At 41.4% G+C, this 23,528-nt stretch overlaps 2 protein-coding genes across 12 annotated transcripts in view; both read left to right on the top strand.

Moving 5' to 3' along the window:
- The first annotated feature begins 3,446 nt into the window (after positions 1-3,446).
- SS18L2 (SS18 like 2) lies at positions 3,447-6,820 on the top strand. Its single transcript, XM_060021388.1, has 3 exons — positions 3,447-3,682; positions 3,920-3,996; positions 5,891-6,820. The coding sequence occupies exons 1-3, from the start codon at positions 3,614-3,616 to the stop codon at positions 5,976-5,978; spliced, it is 234 nt and encodes a 77-aa protein (XP_059877371.1). The 5' UTR covers positions 3,447-3,613; the 3' UTR covers positions 5,979-6,820.
- Positions 6,821-10,122: 3,302 nt separating this feature from the next.
- Positions 10,123-23,528, top strand: part of NKTR (natural killer cell triggering receptor) — a 49,061-nt gene continuing 35,655 nt past the window's right edge. For 10 of the 11 annotated variants that reach the window (XR_011246643.1, XR_011246642.1, XM_060022263.1 and 7 more), the window contains exons 1-2: positions 10,123-10,212; positions 10,386-10,466. Coding sequence is in view for 9 of the 11 variants with exons in the window: in XM_060022263.1 (XP_059878246.1) it covers positions 10,409-10,466 (58 nt within the window). In the remaining 2 variants the exon portion in view is untranslated. Of the gene's footprint in view, positions 10,232-10,385; positions 10,467-23,528 lie in introns of all 11 variants that reach the window. The other variant, XM_060022259.1, reaches the window with a different exon arrangement.

Raw genomic sequence — 23,528 nt, 5'->3', positions numbered from 1 at the left:
TTAAATACAAACCGAGCTATGTGCTCTTCCGAGAGGAGCACGGGTTTTGAAAGAATTTACAGGAGCTTCTGGTCTGGACTTGGGGGTTCAAGGAGGCTTCCCTGAGAACGTGACATTAGACGAGTAGTAGCTAACTAGGCAAAGGGAAGAAGAGTGTTTCAGACAGAGAGATGTATAAAGAGCTCTGTGCGGACTGCAGCAGGGCTCCTTGAAGGATGAAAACCAACACTGGATGGGGGTGTGGGGAGGGGAGGTGGATGGGGAGTTATTTAATAGGCACATAATTTCAGTTGGGAAAGATGAAAAAGTTCTGGAAATAGATGGTGGTTGCACAACAATGTAATGTACTAAATGTCACAGAACTGTACATTTACAAATGGTTAAAACGGTAAGTTTTGTGTTATGTATATTTTCCCACCAAAAAAAAAAGGAAAGAAAGAGAAGTAACTCAGAATTTATTTTTATTTTTTATCATATAAATTTTATTTTAGTTATTTTTTATACAGCAGGTTCTTATTAGTCATCAGTTTTATACACACCAGTGTATACATGTCAATCCCAATCGCCCAATTCATCACACCACCACCCCTCCCCTCCCCCACTGCTTTCCCCCCTTGGTGTCCATACGTTTGTTCTCTACATCTGTGTCTCTATTTCTGCCCTGCAAACCGGTTCATCTGTACCATTTTTCTAGGTTCCACATATATGCGTTAATATACGATATTTGTTTTTCTCTTTCTGACTTACTTCACTCTGTATGACAGTCTCTAGATCCATCCACGTCTCTACAAATGAGCCAATTTCCTTCCTTTTTATGGCTGAGTAATATTCCATTGTATATATGTACCACATCTTTTTTATCCATTCGTCTGTTGATGGGCATTTAGGTTGCTTCCATGACCTGGCTATTGTAAATAGTGCTGCAGTGAACATTGGGGTGCATGGGTCTTTTTTAATTATGGTTTTCTCTGGGTATATGCCCAGTAGTGGAATTGCTGGGTCATATGGTAATTCTATTTTTAGTTTTTTAAGGAACCTCCATACTGTTCTCCATAGTGGCTGTATCAATTGACATTCCCACCAACAGCGCAAGAGGGTTCCCTTTTCTCCACACCCTCTCCAGCATTTGTTGTTTGTAGATTTTCTGATGATGCCCATTCTAACTGGTATGAGGTGATACCTCATTGTAGTTTTGATTTGCATTTCTCTAATAATTAGTGATGTTGAGCAGCTTTTCATGTGCTTCTTGGCCATCTGTGTGTCTTCTTTGGAGAAATGTCTATTTAGGTCTTCTGCCCACTTATGGATTGGGTTGTTTGTTTTTTTAATATTGAGCTGCATGAGCTGTTTATATATTTTGGAGATTAATCCTTTGTCCGTTGATTCGTTTGCAGATATTTTCTCCCATTCTGAGGGTTGTCTTTTCGTTTTGTTTGTAGTTTTCTTTGCTTTGCAGTTTCATTAGGTCCCATTTGTTTATTTTTGTTTTTATTTCCATTACTCTAGGAGGTGGATCAAAAAGATCTTTCTGTGATTTATGTCAAAGAGTGTTCTTCCTATGTTTTCCTCTATGTTTTCCTCTAAGAGTTTTATAGTGTCCGGTCTTACATTTAGGTCTCTAATCCATTTTGAGTTTACTTTTGTGTATGGTGTCAGGGAGTGTTCTAATTTCATTCTTCTACATGTAGCTGTCCAGTTTTCCCAGCACCACTTATTGAAGAGGCTGTCTTTTCTCCATTGTATATCCTTGCCTCCTTTGTCATAGATTAGTTGACCATAGGTGTGTGGGTTTATCTCTGGGCTTTCTATCCTGTTCCATTGATCTATATTTCTGTTTTTGTGCCAGTACCATATTGTCTTGATTACTGTAGCTTTGTAGTATAGTCTGAAGTCAGAGAGTCTGATTCCTCCAGCTCTGCTTTTTTCCTCAAGACTGCTTTGGCTGAAACTCAGAGTTTGGAGAATAAAGGAGTAGAGTGAGAGCCACTAGAGAGAGAAGAAGAGGTAAGACCATATAGGCTCTTGGAGGCCATGGTAGAGTTTGGGACAGGGGAAAACTGATTGGATTTGCATTTTGTAAAAATCACTTTGGCTGCTGATGTTAAGATCAAAGTGGAGAAGGCTCATGGAAACTGTGGTAGGACCAGCTGGGATGCCGGTGCAGTTGACTGGGCAAGAGAGGATGAAGCTGGAGCTTAGGCAGGAACGGTGGTAAAAAGGAAGAGAACTGGGCAGGCTGCAGAGAAATATAGGAGCAAGATCAACAGGACTTGGTAATGAATTGGATGTGAAAGGGTGACAAAGTAGCTTCAAGGATGATGCCAGTTTCCACAAGTGATCCTTCTCAAAGTTTACATCACCAGCCCAGTCCTTGGCCCTGAGTTCCAGCCAAACAGCCAGCCACAAACTTCAACATCTCCATTAGACATCACCTCAAACTGTACACATCCACAGCTAATTTATCACTCACACTTAGCCCTCTGTTAAATGGGATGAAACCTCCTCCGAGGGATGAATAAGGGAATTGTGGAGAGAGAGCGCAGCAAAGCAGATGAGCCTGCTCTGGATCAGGGCCACCACTCAGGAAAATGAAGCTCTAGAAGTCAGAAATGCCCTGATACCCTTTTTGAGGAGTAAAGTCTTCCAAGATCTGCCTCCTAAATTAAGTGGCTGCTTCTCACTCTCTGCTACAGAGAAAACCAACCTTGCTCCCATGTTTACCATGGATGGACTAGACAAAAGAGAAGACAACCAATTCAGAGTTTTAGTGGTTGCCAGCAGTAACAGGGTGGCCCAAGAGGTTGGCCCAGCTTCCTCCCTTTATCTTGCAGCAAACCACCTCCGCAGTATGGTGCATAGGCTGTGCAGGGCAGTGGTTGAGATCAAAAATTCTAAAGCCAGACTGCTTCTGTTCAGATACTAACTTTGCCCTTAGTAGCTATGAGATCTTGGGCAAGTAACTTAACCTCTGTTTTCTCATCTGTAAATTGGGGAAAATAATAATGCTTTTTAGGGTTGTAAATCTGATTTTAAAAGAAAAAAAAAAAAAAAGAAGGGCCCAAAGGAAAAAGAGGCCTATAGGCGAGTTTCTCCCTCAGCAAAGGGTAAAGCTGACACTGGTGTTTTCTTTGGCCCTGCCGGGTTTGGCTTGGCAGAAGGCAATGCCCAGGGTTCAGGCTCCAGACGCAGGCCTGGAGGCACCAGAGTGGTGTTGAAAGAGGTGTGGATTTGGAGCCAGATATCCATGTTTCAGCCTTGATAAGGTGCTGCCGCAGACAAGCAGGGCCCAAAGCCTAAAAGGCAAGGAACTGACGCCGGGCCCCGCCCCTGAGGCTAGCTTGCGCAAACTCAAAAGATCCACAAACAGCACCGAAGCCCCAGGAGCAGAGTCGGAGGAGGACGCTGAGAATCGCTCTTGCGCGCCCAATCACAAATGACGTTCCGCCTGTTCCCCGCCCGCTAGGTGGGAGGACCCAATCAACGTCGAGAGCGTATGCCCACTTATCTTGGGTCCTTGCTGCGGCTGTAGGGCGTCTAGGGCTGCTGGTCAGCTCTGGTCTAGACGCGCAGCGGTCTGCAAGCGTGAGGCAGCCTTCCAACCTGGCTTCCCGGGATGTCGGTGGCCTTCGTGCCGGACTGGCTGAGAGGCAAGGCGGAAGTCAATCAGGAGACGATCCAGCGGGTGAGCGCTAATGCGGGCAGAGCGATCTTAGCAGAGATCCCGAAGTGCTACGGGTGCTGGAAGCTTCCTGGAGTGAGCAGCTGAGACTGGTGTGCGTAGGGTGATTTGCTGTCAGATGGGAATGAAGTCAGCGGAGGCGCAGGGGCTGGAAATCCCGGCATTGGGGCGGGGGCGGGGAAGGAGGCAGTTGTCCCCGCCGGCCTGATGTCGTGCTGCACTGACCCTTTGATCTTTCAGCTCCTCGAGGAGAATGATCAGTTGATCCGCTGTATTGTGGAATATCAGAACAAAGGCCGGGCGAATGAATGCGTCCAGTAAGTCCCCTCCCTATTCCCCTGACTAATGAGTTTGGCGGGGAAGCCACTATAGGAATACAGCAGCTGACCTGAACTAGGAGTCTTGAGTGATTGATCGCAGATGAGGCTCAGAGAGGTTACCTGCCCAAGACCATACGGACAGTGCACTGTGAAGCTTGGAGTCAGACGTGGCTCCCTCTTCAAAACTTGAATTGTGCTCATTACAAAGACTGCTTCACGTGAAGCCATGTCAGCCGATGACAACAGGGATGGGGAGGAAAGCGCTCGGAAAACTAGTGTCCGGAGATGATGAGAGCAGTGGCTGCTTTCTGGTCGTGGAACCCTGGCTCATACTTTTCTTGTAACACATGCAAAGACCAATAAAAGATTTCCAGGTTAAGACAGAGGTAAATTTGGCACAGTAATGTAACGTGCCCTCTAGCTATATGCCAAAATGAGAGAAAACAGCCTCTTTTCTAAATGTCGTTCCAGGAATTATGCCCCATTTATTACAGAAACAAAAAAATTTATTTCATTGTTACCGAAGCCATGCTTTTCCCACCCCCTAAAAAAGTAACCTACAATCCCTCACTGGACAGCTCAGTGGAATAGTAGAAATATCCATCTTTGGGTAAGTCTTTACATTGGACACTGGCATTTGGTACTTTGCTTTTGTACAGTTTATAGTAAACACTCTCATTTTTCTATATGGAAAATAGTTGCAAAACACTCCATTTGGTGCAGTGATTCTCGAACTATGGGGTAAGAAAGTTATCAAAATCTCCTAATGGACCGTTTCACACTGCACCGTCCACGCTTCCTGCCCCCTAGCCTGATTTGTCTTCCTAGGTGGAGAGCTCCACCCCCTGATTGAGAATCGCTATTACAGTAAGTGTGCATTGATCATGGAAGTGTCTTGTCCCTTCTTTAAGTTTGTTCAAAAAAAATTTTTTTTTGGGGGGGGGTGCTGTGTGGCATGCGGGATCTCAGTTCCCCGACCAGGGATCAAAACCGTGCCCCCTGCATCGGAAGCATCAAGTCCTAACCACCGGACTGCCAGGGAATTCCCTGTTCAAGATATTTTATAAGTAATACTGAGTACCAGGCACTGTTTCAGCCATTGGGGAATCAGTACCAAAACAGATACCAGCTCTGCTTTCATGGAACTTACCTTCTAGACTGTAGAGTCATATAATTAGGCACATACTAATAAGCACTTCGAATAAGAATAAAGCAGGGTAAGTGTGGGGAAGAGCACTACTTTATACCAGGTATCTTTGATGTGACATTTGAGTAGATGCCTTAGGTGGGGGAGCAGCTATGCAGATACGTGAATCAGAGAGAGTATCAGGTGGAAAAGCCCCCAGGCTAGAGCGTGCTGGATATCTCCAAGTCATAGCAAGGAGGCCACTCTGGCTAGAACTCGGTGAGTAAAGGGAAAGTGGTAGGAGATGAGATCAGAGAGGGTAACTAGAGGCCCTGATCATATAGGGCCTTATAGGCCATGAGGGCTCAGCTTTACTCGTAATGAGATGGGAGCCTTTGGAGGGTTTTGAACAGAGGTATGACATGGTCTTGACCTAAATTGTACAGTGATCACTCAGGCTGCTATGCGGATAATTAGAGTCGGGGTGCAAAGGTAGAGCAGGGAGACAGGTTAGGAGACTGCTCCAGCAGTCCAAGCAAGAAGTGATAGTGGCTTGGCCTAGAGAGGTAGCTATGGAAGTGAGAAGTGAGAACAGGTAAGATTCTGGATGTATTTTCCTTCAATATGTTAAATAAGAAGGTTGACAACACTGAGTGATCCAGTCAGTGGATGAGCCATTCACTAGGGTGGATAAATTCTTTTCCAGTTTTTTGTTCATGTTCAGTAAAAGCAAACGTCTAATTTTTACCTGTTTTTTACCCATAGGTACCAGCATGTGTTACACAGAAATCTCATTTATTTGGCCACCATCGCAGACGCCAACCCAACCAGTGCTTCAAAAGCAATGGAATAATCTTCCAGTTGGCTGTTGTGAGGAGTAATCAAATGTAATCTATTTCCTAGGAAATAGAGGTAGGATTCTTACCAACTCACCTGCTTTGAAGGTGAATGGAACCTCTGTAGCTCTTTTAAAAATGTGAAAATGCAAAGAAAGCTACTAAATTAACCGTATTCTCAGAGAGAATATTTATTTTAATAATTAAGCGGATTCGCTCAATTAAGTTGACTCCAGGTGTCCTCGTTCCTGAAATAAGTGTGTTCGGACATCAGGGGCATCTTCGAGTCTACCTTTTCAGTTTCAACGTGAAGAGGAAACTGAGCAGGTATTGGGCGAGACTCCCGACTGAGACCCTGCCAATGGACATGTAACTGTGTGTGCCCTCCTACCAGTTTGTGGTTGTGGACCCCCTGACTGCTCTTTTCAGGTTGCTTTGAAATAAAGCTTGCCTTTCCACAAAAGACTGATATTGAGGTATAGAAATTTTCATGTAATAAGTCTTCCATTTGGTTTTTGAGAAAAAGTGTAAAGACTTAAAAATATATGTAACAACACCATTATCATTGCTAACACAATTAATAGTTATTCTTAATTATTATCTAACATCATCTAATAGAAGATGTGATAGGGGAGGAAGAGTATCTTTTTCTTTCTATCCTTTTAAGGTTCTTGGCTAGGTCTCTATAACAAAAGACAGATTAATAAAAGCATACAAATTTATTTAATATAAGTTTTATATGACATGGGAGCCTTCATAAGGAAATGAAGACCCAAAGAAGCAGTTAAACCCGAGCATTTTTATAGTAAGTTTGATGAAAAGTAGAAAGTCATGGAAAAATGTGACAGGACATAAGGTTCTGAGCTAGGTGTAGTAAACTGGAGGGAACTTAGTAAGGCCTTTTCAAAATCTGTGTCCCTCTGGATGTAGGGAGGACACTTCTAATATGAGGGTCTCATGACCTCTTTCATGGGAGAAGGTCTGAGAGTCCTTCCAGCATCTGCCATTTCTCAGATTCCTTCAGCTTGAAATATTCAATATGCCAAGGTACCATATTTTGGAGTAGCATGCCCTGAATTCCACGATGTTCAATTTTCTTTTGTTCCCACAAAATGTGTTTTTGTTGATGTGTCTGAATCAGGATCCAAACAAGATTTACACCCTGCATTTTGTTGATGTCCCTTAAGTCTCTAAAAATACTTAACAGTTCCCTTTTCTTTTCTTTGCCATTTGTTGGAAAAACTAGCTCATTTGCTCTAAAATTTTTCACATTTCTGTTGTATCCCTGTGGTGTCATTTTATCTGTCCCACTAATCGCCCACTTTTCCTATAAACTGGTAGAGGCTCATTCAGACTCAGGTTCTAATATTTTTGGCAAGAATACATCATAGGAAGTGCTTGCTTTCACATCACATGAGGAAATAACCTAATCTGATTTATTATCAAGTTCCTGATAGCCCTTCACTTAAATTATGATCTACCCAGCTTTGATCTGTTACTTCCTCAGGGATTACATAATGGTGATTTTCTATTTTATTGTTCTTTTTGCCTCTATTAGCTTTGTTCTATAAAGAACTTTCCCTCTTTGAGACTTATCTGTTAAATGAGGCAAAGAGATTCTTGTGAACCCCAAATTAAAACCTTTTGTTGGAGTCAAGGGTTGCAACCCAGGGAGGCTGTAACATGTAAACAGTGAAGAGAGACCTCATGTTGAGTCCCAGATCTAACACAACCTCTGAAAGCTCTGTTTCCTCAGCTCTAAAATGGGGATAATGAAAGTAGTATCCGCCTCCTGATGTTGTGAGATGGAGATAATGCAGTTGAGAGCTGGGCACATGGTAAACAACCAAGTGTGTTAGCTTTGTGTGTTAGCTGAAGGCTCTGGCCCTTTCTAGGCCTTCTCAAGTCTGGAAGGGAGCCCGCTCCCCCACCCGTTCTGCCATCTGTAGGGTTCTAACTCATCATTGGTCTCCTCCCTCCTCTACTGTTCATGTGGTTTGTGCTCATACTCCATGCCAAGTAGGCTGTTCATGGGCCTAATCTGATCAGCAGATATGGTGGGTGCTGTGCAATGTGTTTAGTTTTGAATTAGTTGCTAATATTTAAAAAACAAGAGGATTTCCTATAAAAGCCTGACTTTCTAGCAATGCTGGGTTACAGATCCATGTGGCAACCATCAGCTGGAGTGGGATGGCAGCTGCCCCCTTTATTAGACAGCTTGAACACTTAAAAATCTGTTAAAGGGGGTGGATCTTGGGACTTACCTGGCCGTCTAGTGGTTAAGACTCTGCACGTCCACTGCACAGGGTGTGGGTTCGATCCCTGGTTGGGGAACTAAGATCCCACATGCTGCATGACATGGCCAAAAAATTTTTAAAAAAGAGGGTGGATCTCATGTTGTGTTCTTACCACAATAAAGTAAAACAAAAACAAACAAAGTAGAGAGTGGCTACAAGATCCTGGGTAGAGGGGAAAATGAGGAGTTATTGTTTAATTGGTACCAAGTTTTAGTTTCGTTTTTTTTTTAATTTTTATTTATTTATTTATTTTTGGCTGCTTTGGGTCTTCGTTGCTGCACGTGGGCTTTCTCTAGTTGCCGCAAGCGGGGGCTACTCTTCGTTGCGGTGTGCCAGCTTCTCATTGCGGTGGCTGCTCTTGTGGAGCACGGACTCTAGGTGCTCAAGCTCCAGTAATTGTGGCACACGGGCTTCAGGAGTTGCGGCATGCAGGCTCAGTAGTTGTGGCTCGCAGGCTCTAGAGCGTAGGCTCAGTAGGTGTGGTGCACGGGCTTAGTTGCTCCGCGGCATGTGGGATCTTCCCGGACCAGGGATCGAGCCTGTGTCCCCTGCATTGGCAGGCGGATTCTTAACCACCACGCCACCAGGGAAGTCCCCAAAGTTTTAGTTTTACAAGACGAAAATTGTCTTATGGATAGATGGTGGTGATGGTTGCACAACAATGTGAATGTAGTTAACAGCCTCTGAACTGTAAGCTTAAAAACAGTTAAAAGATAATTTTATGTATATTTTACAATTTTAATAATGGAAAACAACAACTACAACCCAACAGTGTGTCCCCCGCCTAAAGATACATCAGTGTAACAAATAGAGTCCAGAAATAGAATCGCACATACGTGGTCACAAAGCCAAGGTAATTCAATGGATAAAAGTCTTTTCAACAAATAGTGGTGGAACTACTGTATAGACCTACGGGGAAAAGAAATGAACCACAACTTCTACCTGACCCCACATCCACAAATTCTAATAGATCATAGACTTACACCTATGGTGTAAGGTTGGGCTACAAAACTTCTAAAAGAAAACATAGGAGAAAACCTTCTCGAGCTTGGGGTAGGCAGAGATTTCCTACACAAAGAAGCACAAGCCATAAAAGAAAAAATTGATCGAGTGATTTAATCAAAAACTAAAAACTGCTTTGCACAAGCCACTTTCAAAACAAAAGACAAGATGCAGATTGGGAGAAAATATTCGCACTTACATAAACCTAACAAGAGAGTTGTATTCAGAACATACATACATCATCTGACAACATGTTAGTATCCAGAACCCTTGCATTCTATAAGACGAAGAACGCGATTAAAACAAGGGCAAAGGTCTTGAACTAACACTTCACAAAAGAGGGAGAGTGGCCTTGAACACAACTGTACCAGTGACGCTGGCCCCAAAGCGCGGACGAACGCACAATAGGCCTTTGAAGTGAGACAAATGGTCTAACGGGATAGTGCCATAACTACTCCTTGAGAAAAAGAAAACCAAAGCTCTGTCGCTCTACTAAACCTCAACAACCTCAATCTCCCAACTGTTTCACAGATTCAGAAACAGGGAAGCCTCGCGCTATCTGCAAATACATAGACACAGCCCTTGAGAAAGGACCACAGAACGTAGAGAGCACAGGCGCGTCCGGGTCTCCCAGATTGGGCGACCGATTCCAACGTACACGGGGGGAAAGGGGCGGGGCAAAACAGGGCCAGCTCAGGAATAGGAGCGCCGAGGCTGGAGGCTCTTCGAGCTCCAAGGCACGCCCACGTAAGCTCACCCCCTTCGGTTACCCACCGCCTTCGAGACCGTACTCTCGCGGTATTTGTCCCGACTCTCGCGGGGTTTAGCGTGGCACTGGGAGGCCGGGCCAGGGGGCGGGGGTGGTGGTCTGTTAGTGGCGTTGGGCTTCGGCCGTGGTGGCAGCGGTTTCTTCTCTGCTCACGGGGAGCAGCTCAGGCTGGAGGCCAGCCAGGTGAAGAGCTAGTCTGCATGTGTGTGCGCGCTCCATGGGGGCCGGGAGGCCTGGGGTGAGAGGGAGCTGGTCTCGGCCTCGGGCGCTGTCGCACCAGGCCAGCGGGAGGTAACTGAGGCGCGGGCTCCGCCCTAGCCCCGCGCCCTGACCGCTTTCCTCCCCGTCTCTCCCAGCTCTTGCCGCCGCCTCGGTCGCGATGGGGGCGCAGGACCGGCCGCAGTGTCACTTCGACATCGAGATCAACCGGGAGCCGGGTGAGCAGGGACACTGGGTAGCCCTGCGGGCCCTGGGCTTGCCTTGGGGAAGGGGAGGGGTCTACCTTCATCACCCCTCCCCCAAGCCTTTTTGGGAGCTGGAAGGCGCAGTCGGCACTCTCTTTTCTCTTGAGCGAAAGTCTGTGCAGAGGAGAGTGGCCCGGATACACCACTCCAATCCTAAACAGGCCTCACAGTCCCAAACTCCATGCCCCCCTGCACCCCCGGAGTGAGTGTTCATGCCATGCCTAGCGCCAAGAAAAGGGGTGCAGTCCTTTGTGGACTTTGTCTCTCTCAGTGTCTCTAGGGGGCAAACACTCCCAATTTCGATTTCTGGTCTCTCACTGTACTGTGAGCTTTGGACTCGTATATCCTGTATTTCCTAATCCTTGTACAGCATTAATAGGTTAACTCCGCTTTTATTTTTCCTTAAGTATCTTTAGCCAGAATTTCTTGGTTCGTAGGAAAATGACTTAGCACAAGTCTTGGGTGATAAACCAAAGCATTCAGTACCAACAGACTTGCAGCATGTGTGCGCTTAGCATTAATGTTTTGTTTTTAGGGAATCCAGTCATTCGTTAGTATATTTTGTTGAAAATAAAATATTTTCTTCTAGAGGGTAGTTGTTTCGTTCTAAGTTACAGAGCGCGCGGGGTTCCAAACTGTTTTCTTACCTCTTTTTTAGTATCTGTGAGGGAAGTTTTAATTGGAGGCATATATACAGTCTTTGTGCCAATCTTGTTCAGCAGATTCTAGGTGCTGCTGTTCTAGACTCTGAGGATATAGCAATGCATTAAACAAAGACCTCTCTTCCTTGTAGTTTATATTCTATCGGAGAAAGGCAGACAATAAACCAAAAAAAATTTTTTTGTCTTGTAGTAGGGATACTGTTTTATTTTATTTATTTTATTTACTTATTTATTTGGTTGTATCAGATCTTAGTTGCAGCAGGCGGGCTTCTTAGTTGTGGCATGCATGGGGGATCTAGTTCCCGGACCAGGGATTGAACCCCGGCCCCCTGCATTGGGAGCGCCACCAGAGAAGTCCCTAGGGATACTGTTTTAATAGGTCGGTCAGAAAAGGCGATTTTGAGAAGATGACATTTAAGCAGACCCGAAGGAGATGAGGAGGTGAGTTGTGTGGATATCTTTGAGAAGAGCATTCCTGGTAGAGGGAGTAGTTAGTACAAAGGGCCTGAGGAGAAGAGTGTACCTGCAAGTTTTAGGAACAGCAAGAAAAGCCCACGGGGGCTGGAGTAAAGGGGGCAGGTGAGTAGCAGGAAATGGGTAAAGGCCATAGTGAGAACTTTGACTCAGTGAGATAAGATATTGAAGGGTTTTGAGCAGAGGAATGATGTGATCTTAGTAATTTTGTTGCATTCTCTCTTTTTCATACTTGAGCCTTGTGGATCTTAATCCTTACTCTATAGTGAATCCACGTGTTTTTTTTTGTTTTTTTTGCGGTACGCGGGCCTCTCACTGTTGTGGCCTCTCCCGTTGCGGAGCACAGGCTCCGGACGCGCAGGCTCAGCGGCCATGGCTCACGGGCCCAGCCGCTCCGCGGCATGTGGGATCCCCCCGGACCGGGGCACGAACCCGCGTCCCCCCGCATCCGCGGGCGGACTCTCAACCACTGCGCCACCGGGGAAGCCCTGATTCCACGTTTTGAATAACAGAGCTTATTTATTTTTTTTAAGAGTTAATAATAGCAGACTCCTGGAAAGTGGAGGTCAAACAAAGGTTCTCTAGCCACGTAAAGTACAGTACTCCTTTCCTCGTATATATGTTCATATCCTAGTTTTGCAAATGACTTTCGTCATGAAACATCTCCAGGATACGTTTGGTAAATGTAAAATGAACTTCGGTCCCCAACGCTATAATAACCTTTCTGGTAGAAATGACTAGAACTCTTGAGAACACTGAATCATATAGAAAACAAGGAATGCTTACATTGTTCTAGGTTGAACCAGTTGATAATTGGCAATTTCATTTGGTTCAGTCTCATATATAATACTTCTCTAGCACTTTTCAGTACTTTTCAGTATATTATGTAAGTAATAGATACTTGATTTTTACACAGCTTTTAAGGATCACCTCAGTTGTTTGAAATGAGGTGTCCTGCTTTGCAGGATTTAAACATTAGTATGTATGTCATTGAGTACTTATTCAAGTAATACTCTTCTGCTATAGTTAATAATTCACTTGATATAAATATCAATATAAAGTAATATGTTTGATTTACTTTGATGAGCAGAGATCCTTTAAGAGTGGACATACTATCCACATTAATGAGATATCAAGAAGTACTGATAAAAATTGAGTTGAATACAACACAGTGTATATTCTTTTGCGTTACTATCAGTGGAAATTTGTATATTTTTTAGCAAACATGTGAATTAGACTTTTGAATTGTAAAGCCACCAAATGAATGCAAATATATATTAAAAGAGGAAGTGTCTTTAAATTATTTGAGTATAGTTATAGAACTCTTCATGTTGTTATTTCTCCTTGAGTGAGTTTTGGTAGTTGGTAGCTTTTAAGCAATTGGTCCATTTAATCTAAGTTGTCAAACAACATCGTTCCTTAATTTTGTGTCTGTGGGATCTATAGTGGTATTGCCTTTATTCCTCATATTGATAATTGGTGCCTGTTGTCTGTTTTTCTTTGGCCAGTTTGGCTAGATGTTTATTAATTTTACTGTCATTTCAAAGAACCAGATTTTCGTTTCATTGATTTTTTTGTTTTGTTTTCTGTTTTCAATTTCATTGATTTCTGCTCTTTTTTTCTGATGCTTGCTTTGGCTTTATTTTGCTCTTTTTCTAGTTTCTTAAAGCAGAAACTTGGATTGTTGACTTGTGACCTTTCTTGTCAAGTATTAGTATTTAATGCTATAAATTTACCTCTGTGAAGGACCCCACAAATTTTGTGTACCGCACAAATTTTGATATATTGCTCATTCTCTTTCAGTTCAAAATATTTTCTAATTTCCCTTGCAGCTTAGTCTTTGACTCATGAATTATTTAGAAGTTTTACTTTCTAAATACTTGGATATTTTGCAGTTGTCTTTCTAATAATGATTTCTAGTTTAATTGCATTATGGTCAGGGAACATACTTCGTATGATCTCAGCTTTTTAAAATTTATTAAGGTTTGATATGTTCTATTTTGGTGAATTTCCCAGGTACACTTGAAAAGAATATATATTGTGCTGGTTTTGTGTAGAGTGTTCTGTAAATGTCATTTAGATAACGTTGGCTAATAGTGTTGTTCAGTTCGTCTATATCCTGGCTGATTTCCTGTCTTCTTTTATTGGTTACCCAGAGAGGAGTGTTGAAATTTCTAGTTGTAATGGTGAGTTTATTTCTCCTTTCAGTTCTGTTAGGTTTTGCTCCATTTACTTTGAGGCTCTTTTATTAGGTGGATGCTTACACATTTGGGATTATGTCTTTTTTTTTTTTAATTTAATATTTATTTATTTATTTATTTTGGCTGTGCCGGGTCTTACTTGCGGCACATGAGATCCTCGTTGCAGCAGGCAAACTCTTAGTTGCAGCATGCCTGCGGGATCTAGTTCCCTGATCAGGGATCGAACCCGGGTCCCCTGCATTGGGAGCACAGAGTCTTACCCACTGGGCCACCAGGGAAGTCCCAGGATTGTTATGTCTTCTTAATGAATTAACTCACTTATCATTATGTAATGACCCTTTTTATTCCTGGTAATTTTCCTTGCTCCACAGTCTACTTTGTCCAATGTGAATACAACTACTGCAGCTTTTTATTAGTGTTTACATGGTATGTCATTTTCTACTTTTTATTTATTTATTTATTTATGGCTGAGTTGGGTCTTTGTTGCTGGGCGTGGGCTTTCTCTGGTTGCAGCGAGTTGGGGCTACTCTTCGTTGCAGTGCGCAGGCTTCTCATTGTGGTGGCTTCTCTTGTTGTGGAGCATGGGCTCTAGGCGCATAGGCTTCAGTGGTGTGGCACACGGGCTTAGTAGTTGTGGCGCACAGGCTTAGTTGCTCCGTGGCATGTGGGGTCTTCCCGGACCAGAGCTTGAACCCGTGTCTGCTGCATTGGTAGGCAGATTCTTAACCGCTGCACTACCAGGGAAGCCATCATTTTCTACTTTTTTTTTTTTTGTGGTACGCGGGCCTCTCACTGTTGTGGCCTCTCCCGTTGCGGAGCACAGGCTCCGGACACGCAGGCTCAGCGGCCATGGCTCACGGGCCCAGCCGCTCCGCGGCATGTGGGATCCTCCCGGACCGGGGAACGAACCCGTGTCCCCAGCATCGGCAGGCGGACTCCTAACCACTGCACCACCAGGGAGGCCCCCATTTTCTACTTTTAACCTACTTATATCGTTATATTTAAAGTGGGTTTCTTGGAGATAGCAAATCGATGGGTTGGGTTTTAATCCATTTTCACATTCTCTGTCTTTTAATCAGTATATTTAGACTATTTACACTTAATATAATTGTTATGTTTGGATTTGTCACTTTAATAATTGTTTTTACTTCCTCTGTTTTTATTCTGTTCTCTTTTTTGCCTTTTAGATTATTTGAATTCGTATTTTTTAAATTTTCTATTGAATTTTTAGAGATATCTCTGTATAGTTTTTTTAATGGTTACTCTAGAGATTACAGTATATATGCTTGGCTCTTTACAGTGTACTCAGAAATAATATTTTACCACTTCAAGAGAACTGTTAAAACCATCCCACATATAGCATCCTTTACCTCTCACCTTATGTTGTACTTGTCCTATGTATTACATCTACAAACACTGAAAACTTCCTTTCAAATGTCACACATATTTTAAAGAACTTAAGAGGAGAAAAAAAATACTCTTATCATTACCCTTTCTGTTACTGTTTGTTCCTTTTTGAAGTCTGAAGTTCCTCTGGTAACATTTCCCTTCCACATGAAGAATTTGCTTTAAGTATTTCTTTAGAGCAGAACTTCTGGCAGCAAATTCTCTGTTTTCCTTCAACTGCAAATTTTATTTTGCTTTTATTCTTAAAAAATATTTTCACTATATATAGAATTTTGGATTAATAGTTATTTTCTTTGAACACTTGAAAAATGTTCCACTCCCCTCTGGTCTATATGGTTTCTGATGAGAAATCTATAGTGATTCGGACTGTTGCTCCCCCAAATGTAAATGTATTGTTCTTGTCTGGCTACTTTCAACATTTGTCTTGTCTTTAGATTTCAGCAGTTTTATTGTAGTGTGAATTTCTTTGTGTTTATTTTCTTTGGGGTTTGCCGATCTTCTTGAATCTGTGTCTGTCTTTTGCCAAATTTAGGGAATTTTCAGCTGTTGTTTCTTCAAATATGTTTTCTGTCCAACACTATTTCCTCTCTTTGATGACACAAATATCAGAGGTTTGATACTACCCCACAGGTCCCTGAGACTCTGTTTATTTATTTTTTCCATCTTTTTTCTGTTTTTCAGATTGGATAATTTCTGTTAATTGGTCTTCGAGTTCACTTTTTTTTTTTTCCGAGTTCACTTTTTCCTCTATCATCTCTGTCCTCCTGTTGAGCCCACCCAGTGAATCTTTAATTTTGGTTATTATACTTTTTCATTTTAAAATTTCCTTTTGGTTTTGCTTGTGGCTTTCTATTTTTCCAGTCATTTTAAGAGTGTTTGTCCTTACTTAGTGGAGTATGGTTGTAATGGCTGCTTTAAAGTCTTTGTCTAATAATTTAAACATCTGTATCATCACGGAGTGGCTGTCTTTGATTGTCTTCTTTTCCCATATGAGATATGAGATTTTCTTGGTTCTTTAAATGTCGATAAATGCTGGATTGTATCCTGGACGTTTTGTATGTTATGTTATATGACCCTGGATCTAGTTTAAATCCTGGGGAGAATATGGACTTGTGTTGTTGATGATGATGATGTTATAGCAAACAGTCAACCCAGTTAGGTTCAGCCTGGAAGTTCCCACCCACCTTCTGCTGTTTAGTGTCAGATCCATGCATAGTTCATGGATAAGCCCACGAATTCATGTACAACTTAATGGGATTGTTTTTTGAGCTCCCTCTTTTTTAAAGAGATCTCCCCAACACATTCTGGCCCTTAGGGACTCCCTTTTTTGGTCATCTGGCTAGAAAGCAAGAGTTTTAGTTTCCGTGTTCTGCCATGTGCTTCCCATGACTGTGTCTGTCTCTGAGGGTAATTGGCAACAGGATAGAGAGTAAAATGCAACAGGAGTTCTTCCTAAGCTCTTGGGACCTCAGTTCCTCTAGTCAGAGAGAAGGGTTCCCCTCCCTTGGAGTTTTATATGCTTGCCCAGTCACCACTGCTGTCACTGCTGCTGCCACTGCAGAATTCCTTAGGAGCTGGGACAAGAGAGTGTGGAAAAAATACACCAAAGAATGAGATATCCCCTATTCACTCTGATCTGTTGGGGCCCCCTTTCTAGAAATAGAGGGCTTTTCTTAGAGCTCTTTCTCTCTGTACCCAGGAGGCAGTTCCAGGTTTCAGATTGCTTTTGATTCCAGGCCAAGAGATATGGGAGGAAAAACAAAAACAAAATTCATTACCAATTTGGTGGGTTTTGTGTTCTGATGTCCTTCCCCAATGCCTACTACCATTATTTTTCAGTCCTTAGGTAATTGTTCCATGCTTTCTGTCCAAGGTTGTTTAGGTGCATTCAATAAGAAAGATAGGGTGGGGTATATTTACTCCATCTTGACTGAACCTAGAATTCCTTATAAATTTTTTAAAGGTCCTAACTGGTAGAAATTAGCCAATCCTTTTTCATCATCTTTACAAATAAATTCATATTTTCTGAAAGTAGTAGCTTTTTGTGTGAAATATGGTACCCAGTTTGGAAGTATAGATATGAAATTTTCATTGACAACTTTATTTTTCTGACAGGTAGGTCCACCCTTCTTTGGTAAAATGTTACTTCTCTCAGTGGTTGTTAGTGGTTGGTTAAACTGAGTACCTTCCAGGGCAGACATGAAATAGGAATCTTGTTTTTCCTTCTTTGGTGCCTCAGAAACTTGCCTTTTACTTGCCTTATTCAGATCTTTATCAAGAAATGGAGCACTGGAGCCCAGGGGACCAGGTTTTAGATATCTATTGCAAACTGATTTAAGCCAGTTCAGTTAAGAATGACTATTAAGTTCTTTTTAGAGTATATCGGGGAGTCACCGATAAGTTAGGTGATGGCTATAGATTACCTTTGTCACAACCTTGCTACCAGGGAACAGTGAAAGCAAGTCTCATTTGCTGCATGTAGACGTTGGCAAGCAAGTATGCACACAAGTAAGTCATATAACCAGTTCTGTAAGTTTGATGAAGTCCCAGTTCTGTCCTTTTCAGTGCTCCAGGCACTCTTTATGTGAAAGATTTCTGGTCTTGAAAATTGTCATGCGAATCTTTTAGTGTTCTGCACCGGAATCCTCCAAAATCTTGACTAGACCCAGGACCTTTTTGGTGGACCCAGCCTTAGGTTCCACTCCAAAGGGTGACTCCAGATTTATATGTCCTGTTAATGGAAGGGTATGGATTATCTCCAAATGTTTTTATTCAGTCTGTATGTTCCAAACATCACTAATTTACCAATAAGAACCCATTTCTGACATTCATCTTGCTAATTACAAGGCCTCTGTTTGATTAGAAATAAAGATAGCAAAAGCAGTATTAGAAGCCACCTCTGGAGTACGGCCTTTGATTTATCATCCCTGAAGGGTGTTTCTTTCTTAGAGACCTAAGGTATAGTTTTAAAACTCATCTGATTACTTTACATGAGGATGTCTATGTAAGGTATTTTAAAATAAATTATAGCTGTAATATACTACATTATAGTAGTATAATGGTGTAGACCTTTTGTTTTCAAACTGCGAGGTGGTGTCATGAGGCCAGGAGGAGTCAAACCCCCATTTTTTTCACTCCCATTCCGTTTGTATCCAGTAGGGTTTTCCAAAGGCTGCATGGCGTATGATGACACAACAGATTGAATGCAGAAGCAGATAGGAAAATCTAACTATCTTCTATTACACTAGACATTAGTGAGATTTGCAAAAATGTAAAACAATGACACTCATTAAATTTTTTGTTCATATTTGAAAATGTAAATTATTTAAAATAATCCATATTAAAAAGTCTTTAAGGTTCTCAGGAATTGTTTTAGAGTATAGAGAGATTCTGAGACCAAAAAGTTTGAGAACTGCTCTTATAGACACATGCTTTCATAGAACTCAAGCATTGGGCTTTATCTGCAGATGTTTTAAACTTTTTGTTTAGATATAATTTCACATTTATAAGAAGTTGAAAAATAAAAATAGGAAAAAGAATACCCATCTACTCTTTACCCAGATTCACCTATTTACATTTTATACCATTTGCTTTATTAATCTCTCTCTCTCTCTCTCTACACACACAATTTTTTCTGAACCATTTGCAGTTCACCCACATCATGGCTCTTTACTCCTAAATACTTGTGTATATTTGTTAAGAATAGGGATATTCATCAAAAGAGTCTTAAGAAACATTAAAAAAATTTTTAAGAAAGCAAAGAATAGGGATATTCTCCTACATAACTACAATGCAGTTACCAACTTCATAAATTTACATTGATACAATACTTTAATCTGCTGTCTCTGTATTCCATTTTTGTCAGTTAGCCTAAAAAGTCAATTATAACATTTTTCCCCTCCAATACAAAATCCAGTCTGGCATCCCATATTACATTCAGCTGTCATGTCTCTTTATCCTTCTTTTTCATAGCCTTTTTTTTTTTTTTTTTTGGTCTCTATGACATTGACATTTTAGAGGAATACAGCCCCTTCCCCTTTTATTTTTTAAAATTTAGTTATTTATTTACTTTTGGCTGCATTGGGTCTTTGTTGCTGCAGGCGGGCTTTCTCTAGCTGCATCGAACGGGGGCTACTCTTCGTTGCAGTGTACGGGCTTCTCATTGTGGTGGCTTCTTTTGTTGCGGAGCACCGGCTTGAGGCGCACGGGCTTCAGTAGTTGTGGCTCACGGGCTCTAGAGCACAGGCTCAGTAGTTGTGGCGCACGGGCTTAGTTGCTCCGCGACAGGTGGGATCTTCCCGGACCAGGGATTGAACCCGTGTTCCCTGCATTGGCAGGTGGATTCTTAACCACTGTGCCAACAGGGAAGTCCCCCACCTTCCCTTTTTAAATAGAACATTACTTATTTCGTATTTGTCAGAGGCTTAAAGTTGGTTTTCCAAAGTGATAAACAAAGTGTTTCTTTAAAGGAATGCTTGACTATAGAATTTTGCTTTATGTGGGCCTCAGAGCAATATTATAAAACCCTGGCAAGTTATCAAAATAGATAAAATGGGGATATCATTGAAATGGGTGTTTTAACTTTACTGCTCACGGTTCACGTGAATTGAAGAAACTGAATAAAAAATGTATTCTTAGTAGGGCTTCCCTGGTGGCGCAGTGGTTAAGAATCCACCTGCCAATTTAGGGGACATGGGTTCAAGCCCTGGTCCGGGAAGATCCCACATGCTGCAGAGCAACTAAGCCCGTGTGCCACAACTGCAGCCTGCGTGCCTCAACTACTGAGCCTGCGAGCCACAGCTACTGAAGTCCACGCACCTAGGGCCCATGCTCTCGTGCTCTGCAACAAGAGAAGCCACTGCAATGAGAAGCCTGCGCACTGCAACAAAGAGTAACCACCGCTGGCTGCAACTAGAGAAAGCCCGCACGCAGCAACAAAGACCCAACGCAGCTAAAACTAAATAAATAAATTTTTTTTTAAAATGTATTCTTAGTAAACATTGTAAAGTATTTGGAACTGAAACCGAGAAATAAGTTTTAAGTAAAGAGGAAGACAAATGTTTGAGTACTGCTTATGACCTTGGGCAAGCCACCTGACCTCTTTGTAAATGGAAATACTATAGAGTTTTGTTATTGTGGTTCTAAAGATAGCAGTACAGTGAAATTTGCTTGTATTCAAAATTACCCTTTAAACTCTAGACTCACACTCAAGATAGCTTATACTTTCAGATAGAACGAGCATATGAGATCTGATTTGTACTGAGGGAACAGGAAAATGAATCTCCCATCTCAAGCACACCCTGGGTCATAAGCTCATGAATACAGTGACTGGATGCAGTGGTCTGCACTATTTAAATGATTTCTCCCCTTTTTATACACTCATAAATTAATAGGACTTCAGTGCAATAGTGCCTGCATAATAAGGTTCTTGGAAAGTAATTAAATAATACAACCATCTGTCTTACAGATCGTGTTTTTGTAAAGTGAATTTATTCTAATGGATAGATTAATTAAGGAGCAATACCGTTTGTGTTGTGACACAATTAGATAACAAGGTGGGGAACTAGTGGCGTGGAAGAGAAGAACTGTAAACAGCACTGCTATTCTGAGTTATTCTTGTTGTCCTAATAGTAATTTGAAAGACCACAAGAAGGATTATGCTAATGAAAGTGCTGAGAAAGGCCAGAGTGAGGTGTGATCAATTGTAGGATTTCCTCAATGATGTTTAATTTTTATAACATATTCTTATAACTAAAAACATGCCTTTATTATTGATACTCTTAAGGAAAAAAATCATTTTTACTATGACTTGAAATTCCCTTGTCCCCAACCCCTGTTGTCCCATGGAAACAGTTGTGTTTATATGTGATTTTTTGGATAATGCAATGTTTATTTCAGTTCTGTCGTTATTGCAGAGCTGCCTGTATTTGTAAAGAACCTAGCACAGTATCTGACACTTTTTTTTAAGTTGCTTTAATTAGTGCACATGCATGAGCATGAGCTCGAGCACTGAGCTCATGTTCAATTTTAGGGAAAAGGCTTGTTTCCATTTCAGTAAGCAAGAGTGTTCTCCCCCACCCCTTTTTCTCCTTATTTTATTAGAAGTAGGGCCCAGAGAATCCCAGTAATAACACCAGGCCTGGTTGAAAGGTCATGGAAGAAAATTCATATGGATTTTTATGGGGACTTTGAGAGAAGAAAGTTCACTTCTTAGCACCGTCTTTTTCCTTTTCTTTCTTTGCCTCAAAACACCAAGTGAAATATACAAAGATTTTTTCCTTTTCTACCTTTAACATAAGATGGCTGTTCCTTTTCTAATTCTTACCTCCTACCCCTGTTTGAGTCCCAGTGCTTTTCTGTTATTTTTCTGACTTTGTTGGTATTCATCTGTCAGTGTTGTTGCAAAGGAAATTCTGACGTTGGTGGATGAACTAGCTGTCCAGTATGATATTTTACAGTTCTGATATGTACATCATTCACTTTAGAGCCTTTAGCAGTGTTTTTAACCTTGCACCATGGTATTGAGCCCAAAACAATTTGGTTTTGTTCAGTTTTTTTCTTTTGCTCTTAAAAACACAATGCGATGGAAAAGACAAAACCTCTGCTCTAACCCCTGCCCCATGAGAATGAGAGGTCAATAGAAATTTCTTTTCTTCATCAGGTTAGAGGGTAAGATATTAGAGGTGAGCATTTTTTTAAAAATCATTGTAGTTAGATATCCCTCTCTGAATATTAGACCTGGAAATATAATCACATTTAACTGTTTTCATATGTATTGTACCACTAGTGTTCACAACTACTAATCATCTGTAAAGGAGAAACTAAAAATATTTGAAACTTTCATCAGTTTTCACTTGGAGGCATTAAAGATTTTTTTTAAAAACCCTTGAGGGGCTTCTCTGGTGGCGCAGTGGATAGGACTCTGTGCTCCCAATGCGGGGGGCCCGGGATCAATCCCTGGTCAGGGAACTAGATCCCACATGCAACTAAGAGTTCACATGCCACAACTAAGCAGCCCACGTGCTGCAACTAAGGAGCCCACCTGCTGCAACTAAGACCCGGTGCAACCAAATAATAAATTAATTAATTAAAAAAAAAAACCTTGATATTGAAGTTACTATTACTATAGTCCTAAAAGAAAAGGCGAAGTTTTAGTTGTTTTGATTACATCTTTTATTCTGAAAATTAACTATCTTAACGGGATTCCAAAGATCTAAGTATGTTCTAGTTTGCAAAGCTAGATGATTTTGAACTTGACACCCACCTAGCCAGCCATTTCTTAGGGATTTATGAAGAGTTATGGAAATACTTTTATCACACTGGTAAAATATTTCCATGTAAATACAAAGAGTAGTATTTAATATTACTGATATTACATGCAGTTTTTAAAATTCTGAAATGATTTTAGATACATTGCTGTCCTCCTTTTTGCTTTCTTTTCTTACCTTTTTCTTCATTCCTTTAGATATCAAGATCAGCTAGAAGGTTTTGAAATTGCTTTAAAATTTGGTTCCAGCACTCCATTTGGCACTGTTGACTTGGGAAAGTCTCCTTATATGATTCCATCTCCCACTTTTTATCCTTTAAGATTGTCTCTTACGCAGTAGCTTTGTTTTGTCCTCAGAGGAACTGACTGTCATGGCCAAGAATAAATTAAAATCATAGTGATACACAGTAAATCATTCTGTGTCTGTACTGAAAATGACTTATGCTTGGTCCACAGTTAATTTTGATTTATTCCACAAGTCTCCTTGAGTATATACAGATGTTCATAATGGAAAAGATTTTGTAGAATAAAGGGAAAGGGAACTCAAGAAAGTGATTATAAATCAAAATTCCATTTCTTATTTTATTGAGACACTTTCAGGAGGTATGCAAAATCAAAACCATTTTTAGAATAATGTAGTTTTCCTCTTGCACTCTCATTCACAAGTCGAGTTTTCCAGAGATTACACAATAAGTGATGATGTCACCACTCTGACAGCTGATGGAATGTGTGCTTGTGTATTCTTGTTTTTTGAAAGTTTCTGAGTTTTAATTTATAATACAGTAAATAGCAATAAATATAACCACATTTTAAAAGCTTAATCATTTTTAAGAGTTTAAAGGAGGGACTTCCCTGGTGGTGCAGTGGTTAAGAATCTGCCTGCCAATGCAGGGAACACAGGTTCGATCCCTGGTCCAGGAAATTCCCACATGCCGTGGAGCAACTAAGCCCACGTGCCACAACTACTGAGCCTGCGTGCTACAATAACTGAAACCCACATGCCTAAAGCCTGTGCTCCACAACA

Source organism: Delphinus delphis, chromosome 10, assembly GCF_949987515.2.
Source record: "Delphinus delphis chromosome 10, mDelDel1.2, whole genome shotgun sequence".
In the NCBI taxonomy this organism is placed as follows: domain Eukaryota; kingdom Metazoa; phylum Chordata; class Mammalia; order Artiodactyla; family Delphinidae; genus Delphinus; species Delphinus delphis.
Note: the sequence above shows the minus strand (reverse complement) of the source record. Positions and strands in the feature narration are given on the sequence as shown.

What these genes read in the sequence shown, in the direction of transcription:
- SS18L2 (XM_060021388.1), top strand. Translation starts at nt 3,614, where the DNA reads ATGTCGGTGGCCTTCGTGCCGGACTGGCTGAGAGGCAAGGCGGAAGTC. An exon ending in ATCAGGAGACGATCCAGCGG is followed by an intron (nt 3,683 to 3,919) that starts GTGAGCGCTAAT and finishes TTGATCTTTCAG; the next exon opens with CTCCTCGAGGAGAATGATCA. An exon ending in CGGGCGAATGAATGCGTCCA is followed by an intron (nt 3,997 to 5,890) that starts GTAAGTCCCCTC and finishes TTTTACCCATAG; the next exon opens with GTACCAGCATGTGTTACACA.